General features: G+C 38.2%; 1 protein-coding gene across 1 annotated transcript in view; it reads right to left on the bottom strand.

The window, feature by feature from the left end:
* Positions 1 to 630: 630 nt before the first annotated feature.
* The window catches only part of COL5A2 (collagen type V alpha 2 chain), a 104,718-nt gene continuing 82,255 nt past the window's right edge, over positions 631 to 23,093 (bottom strand). The window contains exons 29-54 of the mRNA XM_015867838.3: positions 22,957 to 23,010; positions 22,406 to 22,459; positions 21,828 to 21,881; positions 21,452 to 21,496; positions 19,631 to 19,729; positions 18,832 to 18,939; positions 18,661 to 18,714; positions 17,760 to 17,813; positions 17,589 to 17,642; positions 16,534 to 16,587; positions 15,684 to 15,791; positions 15,542 to 15,595; positions 15,337 to 15,390; positions 14,645 to 14,806; positions 14,431 to 14,538; positions 13,034 to 13,141; positions 12,852 to 12,905; positions 12,396 to 12,503; positions 12,188 to 12,241; positions 10,840 to 10,947; positions 10,031 to 10,084; positions 9,234 to 9,341; positions 7,326 to 7,617; positions 5,172 to 5,359; positions 3,194 to 3,418; positions 631 to 2,272 (exon numbers count right to left, since the gene is read on the bottom strand). Coding sequence (XP_015723324.2) covers positions 2,126 to 2,272; positions 3,194 to 3,418; positions 5,172 to 5,359; positions 7,326 to 7,617; positions 9,234 to 9,341; positions 10,031 to 10,084; positions 10,840 to 10,947; positions 12,188 to 12,241; positions 12,396 to 12,503; positions 12,852 to 12,905; positions 13,034 to 13,141; positions 14,431 to 14,538; positions 14,645 to 14,806; positions 15,337 to 15,390; positions 15,542 to 15,595; positions 15,684 to 15,791; positions 16,534 to 16,587; positions 17,589 to 17,642; positions 17,760 to 17,813; positions 18,661 to 18,714; positions 18,832 to 18,939; positions 19,631 to 19,729; positions 21,452 to 21,496; positions 21,828 to 21,881; positions 22,406 to 22,459; positions 22,957 to 23,010 — 2,562 coding nt within the window. The 3' untranslated portion in view covers positions 631 to 2,125. The remainder of the gene's footprint in view (positions 2,273 to 3,193; positions 3,419 to 5,171; positions 5,360 to 7,325; positions 7,618 to 9,233; positions 9,342 to 10,030; positions 10,085 to 10,839; positions 10,948 to 12,187; positions 12,242 to 12,395; positions 12,504 to 12,851; positions 12,906 to 13,033; positions 13,142 to 14,430; positions 14,539 to 14,644; positions 14,807 to 15,336; positions 15,391 to 15,541; positions 15,596 to 15,683; positions 15,792 to 16,533; positions 16,588 to 17,588; positions 17,643 to 17,759; positions 17,814 to 18,660; positions 18,715 to 18,831; positions 18,940 to 19,630; positions 19,730 to 21,451; positions 21,497 to 21,827; positions 21,882 to 22,405; positions 22,460 to 22,956; positions 23,011 to 23,093) is intronic.

Raw genomic sequence — 23,093 nt, forward strand, 5'->3', positions numbered from 1 at the left:
ACCTGTCTACTACTACACAAGGAAATAATAAAAGACTCTTTAGAACAGAAAATTGCTTTTATAGTCTGATTACATATACCCTCACACCTAACAGAACACAGTAATGAAGTTCCTTCTGCATAAATAACATTAAGCCTCACAGCAATTATGATATCTTTTCAGATTCATCCAAAATTATGATGCAACTCCTTCCAGAATATGTTTAGCACTTCTCTTCTATAGACTAGATTTCACAGTGGAAGGCAACTGTTATCTTTGTTGTTGCAGTTCACAGTGGAAAAGTAAACCTATCCTTGATCATATAGTTTCCAGAGTATTTAAACACCAATTAATACACTTGGACCTTTAACATTACCTACTTTTAATATTACCTACTAAAAATATGTTTTCTAGTTTTGTCTTTCTGTTTTCATTTTAGGAAACTCTTTGGAGCAATGTGTGTTTATTATATGTTATTAATAATGTCTATGTTGTATGCGTAACTTTAAAGGCACCCTTATAACACTTATATTACATGTTAATATGTATAACACTTCTATTTTTACTATAACACTTCTATATTTACTTTTCTGGAAATAGACTGATAAGGGACACACTAGAAGGAGTTTTACACAAAGAAAACCACTTAAATAGCAAGAAGCACGTATTTAATTAAATGCTTTGCAAAGATACATGAATAAAGCTATGTGCATGATTTTCTTTAGGGATGGCCCCAGATGTTTATTTTTTATTTTTTAAAGAAACAAACAAAAAACTCAGAGAGCACAGATGCAATTAAGAAATGAAGAACTAAGTAATGTTGTACCCACATACTTTACAAAATAAAGCATGTTGGTGGTACAAAACATTTTATACACTGTATGACCAACAAATAAATGCACTGTATCATTGTTCTCTCAAACACCGTAAGCCTAACAGCTAAATTCTGAAAACGATATTGAGTCAGCATCTTTATTTCATCAGCCTTCTACAGAGCCATTTAGCACCATCGCTTTTGTTTTGTTTTTGCCCTGCCTGTCACCTTTCTCAAAATAATAACAGAAGCATAGCACCTTTTAATACCTAAAATAACGATATGAATATTAAATGCATCCCAACTTTCAGAGATGAGGTAGCTCACGCTAAGAAATGATGGAATTTTCTTGCCTTGACAGTTCAAGACCAGCAAGTCAAAATTATTGGTAACTCGTGTCAGGATGCCAGCTAAAAATCAGGGATTTCTAACATTTCCTTATTAGCCATTGGCCTGGTAAACATGTGAATTATTGGCAATGTACGTAAATTGGCACCGTATATAAGAAGCTTTGATACGTAATGGCTTATTAAATGGGCAATTATTAGAAAAAAAAAATCAACAAGTGTAGGGTTTAATATATATTGTGAAGATCAATAATAATTTAATGGAACTGCATAGATACATGGTGAGAAGTAAAATCGGTTCTCAAAATTGAAGAAATGGGACACTTACTCTGAAATCTTGTATTTACCCCAGTAGTGCTTCTACTTCATAAATTAATCATGGCTGTAGAATACTCTTATTAGCAGATTTTAATATAAGAAAGTGCAAGAAAGACAATGCCAGATTCAGATGACCCTGTCTGAGAGCTAGCTTTCTGTCTGCAAGAGACACAAATAGCTATTACGCTGGCACCCACAGGAAGATAAACTGGGGTAGAGAGGGTAGATATGCCTGAAATATAGCAAACGGTTCACAAAAGTGCTCCACTTTCCTGTTATTCGGTATGTATCCAAGCAAAAGAAATTACCACTAGATGTTTACATAGTCCCACATAAAAACTACCTATTTTGAACACCTCAAGTTCTGAAGTCATCTGAAAAAAAAAAAAAAAAGCGATGAAAAGGAGTAATGTTATTTTTAAAAGATGGTCATTGTTTCTCTTACAACTGTACTGTGGCACAAAAAGAGGGCTCAACCATTTAAAATGGAAGGTTTGCAAGTAAAATAAATATTCAAAAGGAAGCCGGGCATTTAGAAACTGTATATACAGTGCTGATCCAATATCAGCCATTACTTCAAGAGTCTCAGGATTAACTTCAATCAGTCTAAGTTCATGAGTTTAATTGCTGTTGCGGCTGAGTACTGTGTTCATTTCCACCCTTCCTCTTACACAAAACAAACCGGCCCAATTTCAATTCCAAATTCCTGGTCAGTGCTGCCAACATCCACTGGTGCGATATCTACGATAGGCAAGCGTGCCACATTCTGCGTTCTGTACTCAAAGACCGTCTTGCCCACATTGCCATTACGTTTCTGAAAGGGAAAAAAAAAAAAAAAAAGCAGAAGAAAAAAGAAAAAAAAAAAAAAAAAAGAGGAGAAAGATTAGTCCAGATCTCATCTGAAGTCCAGCTGGGTGAGTCAACTGTCTGAGGCATTTCAGGATTATCTCACTGTACCTCTGCTGAGTAGTCCACTCCTTCCTGCACTGTACCTTCACTATTTTAAAGCATCTGTCTACGTCTTGCTTTCATCGTGATGAATGGACCTGACCAATTGATACGGGATGATTACCCGCTCATGACGGACTGATTTTTCCATTCATTATTAACTTCTTTCTATTCTTTCTATGCTTTCTATGTATATGTACCTGCACACACACACACTTGAAGTACATTCCTTTAAAACACAGAGAGTACTCTGGTTTATATCAAGTGCAAAACTGATCTTAGACAAATTCTGCTCAGACCTTGGATTTGGCTGAGAAAACTGTGGACAAAATCTACACTATGCTCACTTGGTGGATTCAAAGCTACTACAACCTTCTGGGGGTGGAACATTTTCCTCTCCAATTCAGTCCGTCTTGGTACCAATGCATTTTCTCTAGAGTATTCTTGCAATAATCCTATCTATTTCTTAGACTAATGCTTCAGATGAATTTCTTTATGAAATTCCACAAAGAAACAACAAATACTGTTTGCAAAAATGCAAGCTGGGATCATTTGCATCTCAGTATGCTGACTAATAACTAATAGTTCATAAATATCCTCCAAAGACATCAATTACATGAACTGAAAACTGACGTAAAATGCCTATTCAGTTACTTCTGTAATTCATAGTGCAGTTCTGCAGTGTTTTATTTATCCTTTTACATGGATTACTTAACAAATCAAGAAATGCCACCTTTAAGAGCCAGAAGTTCTTTTTTTCCATACCAGCAAAGGAGAGGCAACTTACAGAACAGCTGTCATGAAGAACAGTGTATCTGAATCGGCTGTTTCCCTCCGCCTTGATCTCCAGGTCATTGGCCCCTTTCAGAATGACAGCTTTCTTCAGGTTCTTAGTTTGGTCATCCATGTACCCAACGCTGTTCTTACAGAGGTAAGTGATATTCTGGGAAGCTTCCTTTGACAGGAGACGCAGGAACGTCATCTGAGTGACAGCTGTATCCCCGTACACAAACTGCGAAGACATGAAGTCAATCACCATTAATTACATAAGAAGTCATTAACAGCTTGTAAATTCTATAAACATGCCATTATCCTAACTCTTTCCAGACACAACTTGTAGGAGCTTTATGACGTAAAATCTAAGCAGGTTTGTTATTTAATTTCATGGATGCTGAGGATGAAGGAAATGTAGGCAACTTGCAGCAGGGATCATTTGGGAGAATTTTGGCCAATTAGCTCTGAAGCTGAAAGGCGGAATGAAATTGTGCTTTACAACAACCTCAGACAAGTATTAGTTAAAATCTGCAACGTGGGCATCTGACTACTATACTGTTCCTAACATCAGTTATTAGAATGGGCAGTGTTTCCAAACACAAAATACTCTTTTACAGTTTTACTCAAGATCATACAATCACAGAACGGCCTGAGTTGAAAAGGACCGCAACAATCATACAGTTTCAACCCCCCTACCAATGTGCAGGGCCACCAACCACCAGACCGGGCTGCCCATAGTGACATACAACCGGGCCTTGAAAGCCTCTGGGGATGGGGCATCCATAACTTCCTCAGGTGACCTGTTCCAGTGAGTCACCACCCTCTAAGTAAAAAAGCTTCCTCCTAATATCTAACCCAAATCTCCCGCCTGCTTCATTTTAAAGCCATTTTCCCTCGTCCTATCTCTACCCACCATCACAAGCAGCCCTTCCCCTTTCCTGCCTGTACGCTCCCTTCAAGTATTGGAAGGCCACAATGAGGTCTACCCAGAGCCTTCACTTCTCCAGGCTAGAAGATTATTACTTCCTCCCAAGAGCACAGGACTTAAACCAAAAAACCTCCAGACATAGCTCTGCAGGCAGCTAAATGTCAACTGTTACCTCTTGGGTCAAGGACAGTTTTCCAAAACTTCACAGTTAGGTGAAAGCATCTCAAAACAAGCAATCAATATCACATCTGTTCTTAACATTACACCTGCTCTCAATTATGACTAGTCTACAGGAACTGATTGATACAGGCCCTATTGTATTTACCCATCACATGTTCATTTTAAATATGTTTAAATACTCTATATGAAATAACGAGTAAAAAATATATTTGGTTTTAATTTAACAAACCAGGACTAAAAATGATAAAAGGTGGTCAATTAATTATATGTTGTACATAGCATAAATTTCTGTCACTTGGCAGGACCACCGGACCTATCTTTAAAAGCAGGTTGACCACAGAAAGAAAACTGAATGGGAAGCAAAGGACAAAACTTTCGTCTGCCTAGAGACCGACAGATTCAGCACTGTGTACTTTAAAAGGAATGATGGGGCTTATTTTCTATAAAAGTAGATTCAATGAGAGAATCTATAAAGTGAGTCTTGTTTTCAGCAGTAAAGAGCTTTTTTTCAGAAAGAAAAGAAATCAATTGAAACAAGAACAATTTCAATCTCATATTCGGAAAACAAAACACTTTAAGGAAAAAGAAAGTAAGTCACTAAAGTAGATTGTCAGAGAAGCTCAAATTTTTAAGGTCAATAGAAATAAACATCTACCAGCAGTGGCAGCTTACAGCCAATTCTGCCTCAGATGTACTTGCACTCTTTTTCCCTTTCCTGTAATAACTGTATGATAACTAATTGTATACTAAGTCAGTCAAATCAAGAAACAAAATGTTCTAATTTAAACCAAATTTGCTCAGTGGAGCAGATGAAATTCCACATCAAAAGGAAGTAATGTTCATCCTAAGTAGCTAATTCTTCAAAATAAATACGTCTAGTTACCTGTGATCCCCTGTTCATATCAAGGCCATACCAAATGGGCTTCGAGTCAGATGATCTGCTGGCCCACCATGTTTTACGTGGGATAGTTGATGGATTTGCAGAAATGCAGGTCTCTCCCGTTTCCATGTTGCAGTAAACTTTGATAGCATCTTCAACGCATCCCTGATTAGGATCAATCCAATATTCACCTGCAAAGGATACAAAACATAAAATTCTGTTATATAACCTGGATACTTGAAATAACAGGGAAAATACAATCAAAACCATGTCCTGACAGTACAAAACACAAGCATTTGTTTCATGTCAGCATCCAATACATGTTTTGACACATACTTCACTTTAAAGTCGCTTCAGAATTGAGCGAATCAGCATTTCAAATTGGCATGGTTTTGTAATGTTGCTGTCAATATTCCACATTATAACATCAAGTGCAGTATGAATCGTTAAAAAGGTTCATACTCCAGTTCCGTGGAATAACAATGTCCCGAATACTCAGCTCTCAGAAGAAAACTACGTATACCAGAGGACTTCACAGCCAGAGATAAGTCACGGGAGGAGGACATATATAATCTCGCTCCCAGGCTGGCTTTCTCTCTCTCTTGGACTCTCGGAGAGTAGGAAGTGTTCCAGCCACATCACCTAGAGTTCACAGTAGGCCTCTCAGTTTTCAGGGACTCTCTCTCTGTTTTGTTCAATTTATTAGCCTCAATCATATTGTATTATATGGTGTTATCTTGTATTCCAATATCATATTTAGTAAAATAAGTTTTCCTCCTTTCCTGTGACACAAATATTACCAAACTGAGGAATCGAGACATGACAGTTGTTTAAGGTTAATGCTGCTCAAATCTATTTCAAAGCTTCTGGATGCTCCAAGTGCATAAAGAACATGGAAGGGTTAGACAAGTATTTGCTGTGGGTGCTTCTCCTAGTGTTGATGCCAGTTGTAGCATTTCAGGAAACAAGGGAGAAGATGGTAAGGGGTACAAAAAACTGTCTGCCTTCCAGACTATTCTATCAGTGGCTACTCATGTTAATTAGGGCAACTCCAACTGGCACATTAGCATTTTACCACCTACACTCACACATCATCAATACTACTTTGATGGTAATATTTTGAGCTAATAGCAATTAAGCAAATATTCACAACTGACGTAACTATCTCTGTCATAATCTAAGTGGTATTACCTGCTGGTAACACTTAGTTGTATTTCAGATGTAAAAACACATAAAAATAAGAAAGGAGGCTGTGGTGAGGAAGGGGTCTGCCTCTTCTCCGGAGAGGCTAAGGAAGCTAGGGCTGTTTAGTCTGGGGAAAAGGAGGCTGAGGGGAGACCTTATCACTCTTTTCCATTATCTGAAAGGTGCTTACAATGAGAGTAGGACAAGTCTCTTCTCACTGGTGAGAAGTGACAGGATGAGGGGAAATGGCCTCAAGTGATGCCAAGGTAAGTATAGGTTGGACGTTAGAAAACGCTTCATTACAGAAAGGGTAGTTAAACATTGGAATAGGCTCCCCAGGGATGTGGTTGAGTCACCGTCCCTGGACGTGTTTAAGAGCCGTTTGGATGTGGTGCTCAGGGATATGATTTAGCAGAGGGCTGTTAGAGTTAAGGTGCTATGGTTAGGCTGTAGTTGGACTTGATGATCTTTAAGGTCTTTTCCAACCTGGGTAATTCTATGATTCTCCTGCATAACTGAGAGGACTAGAGGTAATGGCATTAAATTGTGCCAAGGGCACTTAGGTTTTATATAGGAAAAATTCTTCTCAGAAGGAGTGGCTGCTCAGGGATACAGGGAAGTCTCTGACCCTGGAGGCATACAAGAAACATGGAGATGTGACACAGAGTGACACACTTAGAGAGCCTAGTGATGAAGAGCTGGTGGTTGCACTAAATGGTCTTAGTGGTCTTTTTCAACCTTAATGATTCTATTCTACATACCAAATGAATAAATGTGGTTTATATCAGAATACATATCTCACAGGCAAGAAGATATCATTTCCTACGTGGGAGAAGTTTTTCAGTTCCTCGTGTTCATGCTGGATTAGACAAAAATCAAAATAGATATTACACACATTTTTCATGATTAAGTAAAAACTGGAAGTAAGAAGACTCCCACAGCACATACAGAAGGCAGTGCGTTCACACTCACCGCTCTTCTTGGACGGGTGGCACAGCTTCAAGTCATCGCAAGTCCGTGCTGGATGTTTCTTCGAACCGTCTGGGCTGCGCATAGTCTCAATCTGGCTGCTCAGTGACTTCAGCGTGGCATGGACTCCTGGGTCTGTTTTATTGTGGTCATCAGGAGCTGCTTCATCTTCAGTAAACTCTGGTAGTGGATCTGCCATAGCGTCATCATAGTGTCCCATAATGTCCCCGATGGCAGCAGTGAGGTGTCCTGGAGGGCCTGGGGGACCAGGAGGGCCAGGATCACCTGGTGGACCCTAAAGTGCAACAAAACAAAACAAAACAAAAAAAATGGCAATAGAGACACAGGAGAGTAAATACTAAGTAAACTAACAGAGAAGTCAGTCACTAAAAAAACCCAAAACTTTGGGGTCACTCACACTGATGTGTAGGAAAAAAAAAAATAAAAAAATCATATACAGATAAACACTTTACATTTCCAGGAACAGAGAACACAGATTAGTACTGCACATGAGGTACCACACTCTAAGATTAGAGCTGTGCCCTGCTTCACTTCTTCACCGTCTGTCTTAGTATCTTGCTCAACTTCTCAATTTAGCTTTTTGACAACAGCTGGAAGAAGTCAAAGCCTCACAATTTCAATTTATAAGTCATCCATCCCTCCTTGTTCTCAAATCCCAGCCTAATAGCTTTATTTCCACACAGCTGCAAGCAGTTTTCAGAGCAATCTAACATTCCTGCCTACCCTGAGACACTCTAGACTGTGCTATCTACAGAGGTAAGTGAGTCTTCAGATGCAAGACATCTGCCAACAAGCATTATATGTCCACCTACAAGTTCTGAGAGCTCTTCTTTGGGAGCAGAATGCTTGCAATTTATCTATCTCATACATCTGATGCTCTAGCGCATGAGATGGTATACAATAAAGTTGCATTTCCTTTGAGGTAAATTACTTCAGAATTCACGACTGAAGTTCCTAAGTAAGACAGAGTATACAGCCAAAGTGATATAAACCGCATCTCTCAAACAAAACACAGCATTTATTTATTTTTTGTTCCAATTATTAGTTGCATGCAAGTCAACATGAGAAGCAAAACTTAAAATACTGCTATATAGTATTTCTTGTATTGTCTCATGATACTAAAGAACTATCTGGATACACATTTTATTCTACACAGACTATTCATTCACTGTTGATGTTCCAGCAGAAACTGAAATACTGATAAATGGTAGAAACTAAAATGAAACAGAGTAACTATTACCACACGATAAAGACAAGAAACACCATGAATATTTATTGTATGTGGCAGAAAAGGAACCAACTTGTTTGTACATTAACATACATGTATTCTACCCTTTCTACCTTATCTCTCAAAACAAGTATCTTCATTTCTTAAATCTTCACGTGGGCATCCATGCCACTCTTTTCTCAAATCCCTCCGGTTTCCAGCTATCCTTCTGGGGGACGATATAGCATATATTTTATATGTCATGGATTGATAGATTTGTGATATGCCTGCTAGATTTAGAAAAGTTTAAGAGTTTTATCAAAGCAGAGAGTGTTTTTTCTTAGTCGCTCATTGTGGATGGCTTACAGCTTTGGTCTGAAGGTCAGCTGAGGTCAGTATTAGTCTGTGATGAAAACACAGACTATTTGCTGAATGCAAAGCATGATAGATTATGCTGCTGCTGGAAATCTTGGTGAATAAGATTGTGGATACCAAGAGGTTCAGACGACAGTGAATGAGGTATTAGTCCTTTTTATGCATGGTCACTCCAGTTAGCTGATGGAGATACTATATTTGGTATTGTGATTTGTCTTGAGTGTGTGGATGTTTGATAAAGTGCTGCAATGTAGTATGGAAAAATAACTCATTATTTGAACGTAACCTGTCTATTTCCATCAACTTACCTCAGGTCCAGCTTCTCCTACACTTCCTCTAACACCAGGAGGCCCAATTGGCCCTAGTGGTCCAGGGCTTCCATCTTTGCCTGAAGGACCAACTGGACCTGGAGGACCCTACACAAAATTGGAGAAAGAAGCAATCTGTTTCAGCATTTAGTACCAAAGTTATACAAAACCACCTTTCTACAAACAAATACAGAAATCCAGAACTGTAGGGACTGGAATGCACTTCTAGAGATTTCCCAGCTCAACGCCTTGCTAAAGTAGGTTCCCTAAAGCAGGTTTTTACAGGAAAGCATCTGGGCAGGTTTAGATTATCTCCAGAACAGGAGAATCCACAATCTATCTGGGCAGCCTGAACTTCGGTGTTCTGAAGCTCTAAATGAAAAGTTTTTCTTCGTGTTCATATGGAATTACTTGTGTTTGAGTTTGCACTTGAAGCTCCTTGTCTTGTTGATGGGCACCATGCAAAATGGTCCAAAAAGTAGAACTGCCACATATGTGGCTTCGCATCAGATGCAGCTCAAGCACCTGTACAAAGAGACTGCAGATCGGTAGTTAACCTGAACTTTCCATCTAGCTCTCTTCATCTATCTTTCTTTTACTAGCTATTTTCATCTAACTGCATCTTATCTTAAGCCTCATTTATTTGGCAAGGCAACATCTCTCAGCAAAAGATATGGTAATAAACATATAACAATGATACCAATAAAAGCCATTAAATTAAAAATAAAACTCAAACAGAAATCTAATTGTAGAAAACAAAAATGGGAAAAAGTACCAGACCGAATTTTTACACTCACCCGAGGACCAAACGGGCCTGGAATGCCAGGACTGCCCTGTTCACCAATGGGGCCCTAGACAGAAGAAATTATCCACTTAATTGCAATGTTTAAAGCAGATTTATTTTTTTTTTTGCCTTAAAAAGAAAAAGTGTGATATAAACTTTATGTGTGAATAAGTTTATGTTATATTTGAACTAAGGTAATAACCTTTCTCTCTTCTGATTAGTTTTCTTTTGTCATAAAAACATGGTAACAACACCAATCTCAATTCAAATGAACAGAATAATGATATGTAGATACTGGTAAAGTTGTTTCTGCAGAATAGGCTGGCCTCACGTCATTTAGAATCAGTGTTTATTATCAAGTCTAAAGATGGTTTAGCTGGTCATTTATTTGTTTCAGCAGGCTTTTTTTTTATTATTTCCTATCAATTACCACTGAACTCATGAAGTTTTTACAAGTACTGGAGAGAGAGAGAGAGAGAGAGAGAGAGACTGCCACAGCCGTCATGAGATTTTTTGATTTGATTCCTTGACTGTTAAAATACACTGACATTACCCAAAGGCACCAACTTCCAAATAGAAAAGTGCATTTCTTGGAAAGCAAAGTTTTACTTTACTACAAAAGCAGTACAGTCATACTGCAATAAAATATTAGCAAGTGCATACAGATAAAACACTCAAAAATACCTAGTGGGGGAAAAAAACCAAACAAACTTGCAGTGTTGTTCTTCCATTTTGAGTTTTTCTTGTTGTTTTTTAACACGTTTCTCATACACAGTTTAACTGCCAAGCAAATATGATTCTAGTATAAACAAAACAGCTTACAGGAGGACCAGGAAGACCTTGAAGACCAGTGAAACCTCTGTGTCCTTTCTGGCCCCTGTCACCTCGATCTCCATTGTCACCTTTGTCACCACGAGGCCCCTGAGGACCCTGTAAGAATCAGTAATTATATGTAAATTTCTAAACTGATAAAAAAGGACAAAAAACTTGTTTTGTTTCAGGAGCTGCATTCAGACCTCCTTCACTTCTAAAGATAAAAAGAATACGCTGCTGAGGCAGCTGTGGGAATTGCAATTTTTACCCAAGTATAAGCAAACAAATACACAAAAACATACTGTACTTAATTACAAGTGTGATAAGCTTAGTCTACTTAATATCACAAAAGAGTAAAAAAAATATCCAAAAAACTGTAATAATAATACTAAATAAATTACATCACGAAATTAACACTGAGAAACACCCCTGTATTACTGGATATTAGAAATTATTTCCATGGTATGATGAAGTATGATGTACCTTCCACAGGTTTTTAAACAATAAACAAAAAGCCTCCATGTTGCACTTTGAATTCTTGAAGCTCCTTTTGCCTCCGTTATGATTGAAGTACAACTAAAGTTATACTGTCTAAATGCAGACAACAGAGTTTGGGCTCCCCAGTACAAGCAGCTGAGTTCTCCTGCTTTCAGTTTCTTTCATTTCATTTTAGATAGGCTGAAAACTTCCATACTCATTGAAAAAGTGTTAAAAAAAAAAACAAAAACAAAACACGCCTTAAGCTCTCAGTTCTGTATTTCTTATCACAGCTTTCATGCTCCATTTCTCAGTGCCGAATACCAAATCGTTTATCGATGTATCATTATCATTAACTACTCAATAAACATTTCCTTTGACTCATATCTTCTGCTTGGGCTCTGGACAACATTCTTTGAATTTCCCAAGTTTGCAATTCATTAGTCTTTTTTTTTTTTTTTTTTCTTCCCCATGTTGGATTATAAGTGTTATGGAACACAAGTAGAAGGGGTTTGTTTGCTCTTCCATTAGATTGAATTCAGAATCTTCTAAGCTGAAAAGGCAATTTCATGGGAACAGGTGTTTTTTGTTTGTTTTTATTTTTCTCTCTTATACATTTCTGCCATTTTGACCTAATTATCTGCCTTTTTCTTTAGCATTCATTTCTTCATTCTTAAGCCGAATTCTCAGACAGATCATTGCCAATTACTAACTCTACCATCCCCTGGATAGCATCACGCTCCAAAGAGACTGAAAAGCATTTGGACATCAAAACACTTGATGTTGAAGCTTTGCTCAGTGTTCTGATTTGGGTTCTGTTTCTCATGCTCTACCCTGTTAGAAGTATCTCAGAAGAAATCAGAGATCATGGAAAACTTACAGGCAAACCTCTTTTTCCTGCACGGCCTGGGGGACCCACTGGCCCTCGAGAACCCTGAAAGATTGCACAGAGATGACATGTGACTCGATCAGCAAAAGTAGACACAATACTATATATCTATCTATCTGTATATATATATGTATATATATGCACACATACATACACACATAAACAAATTATTAAAACCGAACCAAAACAAGTCACTTACAGTTTCACCTCTTTGACCTGCATCTCCTGGAGGGCCGACAGGACCTGGAGTTCCAGGACCTCCTGGAGAACCAGGTAAGCCTGCAGGGCCAGGTTCACCACGATCACCCTGCAAAACATAAATCACTATTATTTATATGAAGACAATGGAAGTAGACAAAAATAATAGGAAGTTACATTCTTGACGTATTTTCCCCTAAGCAGTAAGACATTAGCATTCCTAATTTATTTCCTCACAACCGCAACCTACAAAGATAATCATTCTTTAAGAACTCAAGTCCCAGTTTCCAGGGACAGGTGCTCTCAATTCTGAGAGATTCTTCTTACTCAAAGCTGTAATAGGCTTATAAAGCAAATTCCTCATTACAGTTAATTGAATGAAAAAAACAGAACTGTTAAAAAAAGATATGGTAATGAAATGGAGATTTTCAGATTTAAGAAAACAACTTATCCTTACACGCTCTCCAACAGCTCCATCTCGTCCTGGAGTACCATCATTTCCAGCAGGTCCCTAGAGATATGAGACATATACAATCACTGATTAGCTCCATTATCTCACGCTTCTAAAAGACAAATTATGAAGTTGTCTTTCTCTTGTTTTGGGTTTTTTTCTGCACATTACTAGGCTCTAATACTTACTTCTGGACCAGCTTCCCCTACAGGTCCAGTGGCACCTGATTGGCCAATAGGTCCTGGGGGACCTTTATCACCGGGTGGCCCTGTGGGACCTTGTTTTCCTGGTGTACCCTTAAAGAAATGAGAAATATTACATCAACAATTTAATCACTTGAAGAAGAAAGCACAAGAAAAATAACACCTATAAAACACTGCTTATGAGTATCTCAACATCTTTGACTTACTAAAACAGAAAATTAAGGTAAGTATTTGTAATGGAAATCTAAACAACAGCTTGAAGCAGCGATTGAGTGCCAGGTGGGAAGGCTGGGCCAACTCAGGGGCACACAACACATCCAAGTGACCAGAAGGTCTGGAGACAGGATCCATGCTATCCCAGACCTCATTTAAGGGCTGGCAGTGGAGGCAAGGGGACCTTGCTAAAGATCGTTATGTACGTAAGGCCTTCCAAGGATAAGCAGATTCTTTCCTTTATTACTGCTTACACAGCTGCTGCATTTGGGCATATCCTCACTTGCTGCAGCTTAGGACTTAAGCTGCTATTATCGCTGTGCTTCCCATCGCTTTATAGTGTTACAGTATTTTAAAAGACTTTGAATAATATTTAATATACTGCAACATTTTTATGCAATTTATTTATGTCGCTCACTTTTAAACTGGCTTGCATTGATTAAAAGCTTCACTGTCTAGTAGCAGATCACTAGTACAACAATTTCTTTGTCAGTGTCTTAGGGCCTCATCTGCAGTAGGTGAAGTCTTCCCAACACTGGGAGAATGCAAAACACTTGGAAGTAATTTACAAAAATGAATTCTTTTACCCTGGAATGATTTCCACCTGTCAAACTACAAAGTGACTCTGTGGGTGTAGTACTAGTGACAGAACTTCCGTACTACCATTTTTCCTGATACTTTATTTAATGTTTTTGTCTCCTGGATAATTAGGTTTTCTCATAAATACCACAAGGAAGTAAAAAGCACAAATGGCAATTGGGAATGTTGTTGGACACAATTTATGAAATAGCAGTTATAGAACATTTACTCACATTCAAGTGACTTTGGGGCAGTTAAGTAGTCTGGTGTAGGGTTGTTTTTGTTTGTTTGTTTTGTTTTATTTTCCCCAAGGATATTGTGTTTCAAGTCAACTAATAATGTTTTAGGTATATGTCTTAGCATATAACCCACTTAGTCTTAATTCAGGTTCAGGCCATCCGAAGAATCAGAAATAAAGTCTCCCACTTCATACAGTTTTATGATATCTAGTTATTCACTGTTCTCTCTATGTTCACACCAAGAACTGATGTTGTCCAGTTTTCTCTTCACATTGCGGTGCACTATGCTCTCAATCCCATAAAGACAATGAGAAAATGCAACATCAGTATATCCATGTGGTTGTTACTTACTGCAGGACCTGGCAGCCCTGGCATGCCTCTTTCTCCTCGCTGTCCTGGCATACCAACAATACCCCTTTGACCAGTAGTTCCTGCTGGACCTGGGGGGCCATCTGGACCCTGAAATTCACATGAGATAAAATGATGTTACCATCATTTTTGTAGCAATAATATGACAAGACCAAACCTAAAGTTAGTTGAGGAAGAAGTAATGACACAAACGTACCGGCTGACCATCATCCCCTGCATCACCCTTGTCTCCAGGACCACCAGCGGGCCCAGTTGGTCCTCGATCACCCACACGACCATGAGAACCGGGATCGCCACGAAGACCCGGAGGTCCTTCTTTTCCTGGCTCACCAATAGGCCCAGCAGGCCCTGGAGCTCCCTAATAAGAGTTTAAAAGTTTTAAACAATGGACATTTATCTGATCAGGACAAACAACCACCAAAGACTCAGGGAGGAACCACGTGTGATGGAACATGGAGGTCATACAATCTCATTTGCAGAGGTGCTAAACTCCAAGGATTTTACAACTACATCCACACTCACACCTTCTTCCCTCCTCCCATCACAATTTCAAATCACTCCATTAAAAGACACTTTTTATTTTTTAACTTCTATTGCATAACTACTGCTAAAACATTTTTTTGATATTGTTTCCAATATCAAGCGCAAGTTTGCATTCAGTGTTTTATTTTAGCCTTGTGCTAATTTGGACACAACAGAACAGTTGCAAGATGAATGAATTCTGTTTGATAAAGTACGATGTAAATACAGTCACACAAGTGAGTGTTCACAAACTGCTCTCTTCTGTAGCATTACGTGATAAACACCGCTTCATGCTTCCTGTTTTATTCAGGTTTTCAATGACTGAGTTATAATATACATCTATTACTAAAACATCAACTGACTTACAGTAGGTCCAGGAGGTCCAACTCTTCCAGCAGATCCTGGAAATCCAGTAGCACCCTAAAAATACATTAATATTAACTTTACAAAAAGAAATAAAACAACGGAGTTACCTGAAGAGCTCTTAACCAAGGGGATGGCACACACACTGAATTAGGTTGTCAAATTAGATTGTCTACAGTTAACTCACAAAAAATTATAAACTACTTACAGGGGGACCCTGAGTTCCTCGACCACCTTTCAAACCAGGAACACCTGAAGGACCCTAAGAAGAAAGAAGAAAGAGAGGGATGATAACCAACATTCAGAATCAATTTATGACACTATTATCTGATGATGCTATTTGTACTTACTGGTGGGCCAGGAGATCCAGCAAGCCCCTGCGGTCCTGGAGATCCAGCATCTCCTTTCTGTCCAGGTTCCCCAGGTTCACCTTTCACACCTGGCTGACCATCAGGGCCCTATAAGAAATTATATTATAGAAGCAGCACCAGAACAGAGAATACCACCTCCTTCTAACCTAACAGGTCACTTTGCAGAGAACATCTCGAAATCAAAATCAGTAGGTTAATTCAAGGGAAATGTAATTGTTCATCACAGTCTGCCAAAAATGACAGGTATGGTTTTCTGAAAACTCTGTGAAGTTGGGATTTCCATAGAAAATATTTTCTAATTAAGTATTTTAGTTATTTACATGTTATGCTTTCCTCAGAACCTGTTACGTTTCTGAAAGAAACAGAACCAATATTCTCTTCTCCAGTCTATCTTCCCATCAGGGAAAGCAGGCGCCTAACTCCTTGTGAGGAAGTTTGAGGTACTCACTGAAAAGTCTCACAGATTTTCTGTTTAATCCATGAATTCAAGCCTTCCTCCAGCATCCATAAAGTAAGCCTTTGCTACCTTCACTAGACAACACATCACAATCTGCTTCATTTTAATCTCAAAGGAACAACTCAGTGTATTCATGAAGATATGAAATCCAGTGAAAAATTACATCATCTTTTCCAAAAATCTATTTTTCACTTATCTAAGGTATTCATTAGCCCTGTTCACTACTTTGTATAATGATGGGGAAAAAAAAGCAGATCTTCTTCCAAAAATGTGACTCACGTTCTAAAACACTGCAGTATTACTCATAATGAAGGAAACTAAAAATGTCAAAGTATGACTAAAAGAAACTCATTAGAGTTACGAAACACATACCGGAGGACCAGCAAAACCAACAGCACCAGTTGGGCCATTTTCTCCTCGAGAACCCTACAAAGAAACAAAATAAATTATTAAATTATTATTAAATTATTAATCCAAATCACACGACCATTTAGTCACACAATAAAAGATGCTGACTATAACAATTAGGTCTGCCATGTAGTCAAGACTACATAAACTTTTAGAATCTAGAGACATAAGATGTATGCAAGCAGTAGAACAACAAAAGGAATTCTGCTTACAGCCACTTCCAGTAGTATCAGGATTAGCTAATAACACACATTCTAAAGAATTTACCATTCCAGTCAGATACATCCGGGGGAAAAAAGAAAAACAAACTACCAACCATTCAAAGGCATACTTCTTCAGCAAGATCAGAATGGGCTGTGAACTGCTTCAGCTGAGCTTTTCACATACCATTTGTTTGGAAAGGGAGGAGTTGAAGGCTGCCAAACTCCAGCATTCCCCAGAGGGGTGCAAGCTGTTTCAATTTATACCAGAATTGAGATTGCTCTAATTTATGACAGACATAATCAATTCCAATCAGTATGAAGAATCTAGAAGGGCTGAGCTTTTAACTTTTTAGTCATCCAGGCCAACTATCAAGAACTCTAAGATCACAAATAGAAGGAAGAATAGATGAAAAGACTTGACACTTTTGGATGAATCAAGATTTATCTCTGCGCTTTGTCCTTCTAAATAATTTTATGGATACAGTAATATCTGTAATTGGCAATCTTTTAAAAAAGATATCAGTGATTAGAAGTGATCTTATACTTTCTGAATTGAGGTAAAAGAAGGTAATTCTAAGTAAAGATTGCCCTAAAAAAAAAGTAGAAGACAGAAGAACAAGACCTGGCAACACTTTCACAAGTGCACAATATCAAGATGAGAACTACACACTTTGGCTTTAAAAAAAAAATAAAATAAAATAAAGAAAAACAGGAATCTATACAAGCAAATGGTACAAACACCTGATGCTTGGATCAGAATTATATATTTGTAGTATTTTTTAACTCATGTCAGATATAAACTGAACATTTACTCACAGGGTTTCCACGAGAACCAGGAGGACCGACTAGACCTCGAGGACCTGGTTCACCCTTCAAACAAAATTTGAAGTTAGTTCCCAGTAATTTATCTGATATGTAGCAGAAGTGCCAATAAGGTATGATGACATAAAGAAACTTGAGTAGGGAATGGCAGGGAAATATGTTTACCTTTTCTCCAGTGGACCCTGCTGGACCCATTGGACCTATTGGACCAGGAAGACCCTTTTGAACAAATTAAGTAGAAAGAAAGTTAGGTAACTAATGCTTCAAAACAGTTATTTCAAAGCCTCTGATATGATACCATTCCCATTATTTCTTCTTTCCTTTAAATTCTTCTTTTTATCTGAAAATTTACCAGGTCCTTCATAACTACAATTTATTTTCATGTCCTTTCACAATGACCTAAGTTCCATATTTCTGTTGTCTTCCTTTCCATCATTCTTTGTTTCTTCACTAACTTCAACTTATCCTTTTCTGCATTTATGAGTAAAGCCAATGATAAAAAACAATAATAGCCCTGGCTTTATTTGGCATTCTTAGGAAGAAATTAACTTCTTTTTTTACCCACTTAACACAGAAGACCTCGATAACTGTTATCTTATTTGTTCACACTTCAAAATTAAAGTGTCTGTCATGGCTTTGAAGATTCGCAAACATCTTGCACGCTCCCCTAAAGCATACTCTCTCTTTATGGCATTGTTGAGCAAGTGAGTTCCAGTCATTCCATCCAAACTGATCAACCACACCGGATCCTACAACACTAACACTTTGGCTTCCTTGTGTATTTAAAATCTCAAATTAACACGCTACTTCCACAAATCTTTACCATTAAAGTCTGAACTCCAATTATTATAATTACAAAACACGTGCTTCAAATGGACATACAAGTACACTTTGCACAATTGTCTTGCAAAATTTGACCAGATTTGAAACATCAGAAGAAATGTGTCAACTCATCATATCTTCAAGTTGAGTACAGTTTAAATCTGATCTCAGTACCCCCTACCACAAGGGGTAATAATTTTCTGTGTGGAGGGCTCATATTAAAAGAGTTACAGATTTTACTTACTCTTGCCCCATCATTTCCAGCAGTACCTTCAGCACCTTTCTCACCTATACCACCCTACGAAAAAACCCAGAAACTTTAAGTTATGACACTGAATGCTGAATAGCTCATGCTACTGCACAAATGCAATATTAAGAGACAGGTGATTCTACCTGGCACAATAGAAATACTTACTCTGTCACCCTTTGGACCAGGAGTTCCAGCAATCCCTCTTTCTCCAGGCATACCCTGAAGACCTGGCGGGCCTGGATCACCAGGTGTCCCACTAGGGCCTGGGCTTCCCTGAAATGAATTAAGTGCAAGTTATTGTCTATTCATCTGAGAAGTATCTTTGTCTCCAGGGTGCAAAACACACTGTGCCTGTGTTGAAGCCTCTTGGGCACAGTTTTAAGTAATAATTTAATTTAAATTTTGAACTTATTCATGTCCAAAGACTTCTCATTTCCCATTGTGTTTCTCAGGAAATACAGCTGTAATACCATAGTCCTCCCAAACACATTAGTGTGTGACCACACCACTGCACACTGGCGGTTAGAAAAAGTCAAAAAAGAAGCTTGAGCTTCTCTTTGCCTTTACCCTGACGCTTCACCAGTTCATTACACAAAGTGGCAGCAGGTATAAGTAACAAGGGGAAGAGATTTTGTACTGACACCTCTTTTCTCACAGTGCACACCCAATACAGATCTCACGTAATTGGTGTGATCTTCAAAGGATCAATTAAGTCAACTGCAGGTGAAGGGAAGATACAGACTTTGCAGCATTTACTTTTAAATACTCAACACTGCCAACTCTCTTCATGTAAAATGATATAGTTCTTAACACAGAGCCATTATTAGTCTTTTTTTCTTTAGCAGTTTAGAAATGGCTTTGCCTGGATCTACTGAAAAGCATACACAACAATTTCTCTGACGCTCTTCTGAAAAGCAATTATACAAGGCATCACTTCAGCAACAGAAATATCACTGTAGCTTACCTTTGGACCATCAGGACCATGACCTCCAGCCATACCCTTTTCACCTGCAAGTCCTGACGCACCCGGCTCTCCCCGTTCCCCTGGATTGCCACGTTCTCCCTATAAAATGGATAATTGTTTCTTATTTACTAGTCAGGGCAGAATTCTGATAGCAAAAACATTAAGTACACTATAAGCACAGAACTATTATGTAAAAAAAGAGCCTGTGAACTAATTCTACGTGGGTTGCTCCAAAAGTAATGCCTCCTATTTCATTACTTTGGCTCACATTGTCAGAGGTATGCGTTAGTAGTACAGTATTAGAGACTGAACCTTCCCACCAATATCTTGTTATATTTTGTTGCCATGCAGCAGATGTCAGCAGAGGGGCAGTCTGACAGAATGGCACCTGCCATGGAAGCACAAATGAAGCAAAGGTGCATCACTCAATTCCTCTGTGTGGAAAAAAAAGGCACCCAAGGGAATTCATTGATGCTTCCATAAATTCTGTAGAGACCAAAAAGTGGATGTGGCACAATGAGATGCTGGGTGGCGTGTTTTAGGAGTGGCAAAAGCAATGTGAAAGATGAGCCATGTTCTGGACAGCCATGCACTTCCACACCATGAAATCAAGAGCATCTTGATCTGTGCCAACCAGAGGACTACAACCAGGGAACTGTGTACAGAGCCAAACATCATCCTCAGTGCACTGAAATGGTGGTAACACTGTAATATCACAAAGTTTGTGTCAGGTGGTTTCCACAAACACAGGAACAGAAAGAATACCATACACAAGTTTGTGACAACCTACTGAACAAATACATGACAGATGGTGACATCTGCATCATCATCAGTGATGTCACGTCACCACTCTAAACCAGAGACAAAACAGCAGACCTTGAAGCAATGACAAGTTAATTTCCCATTGAATAATATGCTCAGGATGCAGCCTTTAGAGGTTATAGAGACATGCACTGTCTTTGGCAGTAAGAGATTCCTTCAATTTTCTGGAACACTGACAAACCATCAACTCTGACCACTAAATCATGTTGCTGACTAAGCTGAAGGCTCAAACCTTCAGAGTTAGGTCTGAAAAGATAACAACCGTTCTCTTGTGACATGGTAACACCAGGCTCCTTACCAGCCTGAAGCACTCTGCCAATCTTGGCGGGGCTGTCCTACAATACCCACCGTGCAGTCTGCACTTGGTGCCCTCTGACTTTTATCTGTTGAGGCCAAGATGGATGTCATAGGCAATGTTTTCCTAGAAACAGTGCCACCATATAGCTGTGAAACAGTGAAGCACCTCTGCAAGTACAGAATTTTTAAGTGCTGCACAAAGATTATTGTTCATTGCTGGTAAAAAATGTATAGCTAATGGTGGTGACTATACTGAAAAATATCTTGTAGCTGAGAATTTGCCCTTTCAAATAGTGCTATTTTGCATTTTTTATCTATTGTAGTATCTACATAAATAAATAGAAAGCATTACATTCAGAGCAACCTACATAGGCTAACTGATGAAATAACAAACAGCATTATGTTTTTATTGTTAAAGGTAGGCAATATAGAACAGTGCTTAGCAAAACAGCGTTCTCACAGACTGTATCCAAATAGCTTATAATTATATCTGTTCAATCAGCAGATAATAACACTAGTTCATGGGCTATGGAACCATTAAAGATGGTCTGTTTTATAGAAAACACACCGACTTTAAATATACCCACGCTTTGAATTACTCTATTGGGCCTAGAAAGACAAAACATTCATTTTGCCCATAAAAGTTCACATCAACTTTCATCCTCAGAAAACTGTTATAAACTTCTGAAGGAAAATACTTACCCTAGGGCCCAAAGGACCAACCACTCCAGGATCTCCAGGAACACCCTACAGAAGAGAGTTCACCATTAGGATGAAAGCTTATTCATAACCTTATAGCTGTGAAAATTAGAAATAATCATTTAATTTACAAATGAAGTGAATGCGGATGACTAGCTCTGAATAATATCTGGGCAGAACAAGAGAAGACTTTCCAAACAAGAACAGTAAGATAGCTATATTCTACTCATTGCTTTTTCCAAAAGCAGTCCTGTCACAGACAGCTTCTAGACTACATCGGTAAGTATTTTGAAATAGAGTGGGAAATTAAATTACTAAGAGGAGAAAAGGTAAAGCTACCTTACAAAGTGATTTTCTTGTAAAAATATACAGAAATTACCTGATCACCTGGCTTTCCTCCTTCACCTGGGGGACCTGGTGGCCCAGGTAAGCCCTGTAAAAAATAGGTAAACATAAAATATGGTTTCAATAAAATAGGAAAAGTTGAAGTCACATTTAGAACACTGATGATACAGATATATTAAATACAGTACAAGATTATGCAGTCAGAAGTCCTCAGTCAAAACAGTTACATCAATACTGCATCGCTCTAAATGAAATAGCAGCCCTTCTTTAACATTTGTCAGACATATACACATCAGCTCTAGAAATCATGTTGTCTATAAATAGATTTAATTAATACTTCATCATCAAAACAATTTTTTTGCTCCATACTTGGAACATCTTTGGAAAATCTCCTAATAATAAACAGGAAAGGTTTTCTCAGTGGATACAGAGCTGCTTTTCCAGTTAAGTTTACCATACAGCTGTTATGAAAGCTATCAGTAATTATTCTACATACTATTGTCATCAATTCTCATGCTCTGTTTTGTTACACATAATTTCATTGTATTCCTAACCTCATTTGGTAAAGAGATGACTATTTATTTTTTCTCTTAGAAAAATTAATGCACACACCTGAAACCCTGTAGGACCTGGAGGGCCTTGTTCTCCTCTTTCTCCTGCCAGACCCTGTGCAAAAGGAAGTAATAAGTGCACATTAGAAAAACAGTAGAGCAATTTTCCTTCTCTCTGAATAGTCATTGTTGCAGTTATGCATTTGTTTATTGTGCATTTTTACTTACAGAAGACCAAGTAAATCCTATCAAAAACAAGGAAATATCTGGTTGTCAATTAAGATTCTCACTTGCAATTCTTTGCTAATGGCAAGACACCCAGCTCCACTAAAACCAAGAAAGCAAGAAAAGTGAACTTTGGAAAAAAATTTCTCCTTTGTGCTGTTTTGGTTTTTTATTTTGTAATTGCCATAACACAAATTGTATTACCAACACATCTGTGTCTTAATATTTAATTAAACACTTTTTTGTAGGATTTCTTTTGGTATTACAGTTATTCTTGTTTGGAATCAACAACTGGCATAAAGATGAAAAAAGCGGGGAGGCAGAAAGATCAGTGAAGGGATGGAGGGACAGGCAGGTAAACAGACAGTGCTAAAGAAGCTGACTTACTGATGGGCCAACAGGACCAGAAGGACCAACTTCACCATCTTTGCCAGGAGCTCCCTATAAAAAACAAAAAGAAAAAGAAATTTAAAAATTAATAAAAAAATCAGGACATAAGAAAAAAGCTTTGCATAGTGAGCAGA

This window comes from Coturnix japonica, chromosome 7 (genome assembly GCF_054131305.1).
Source record: "Coturnix japonica strain WE chromosome 7, WE-NBRP24, whole genome shotgun sequence".
Classification (NCBI taxonomy): Eukaryota; Metazoa; Chordata; class Aves; order Galliformes; family Phasianidae; genus Coturnix; species Coturnix japonica.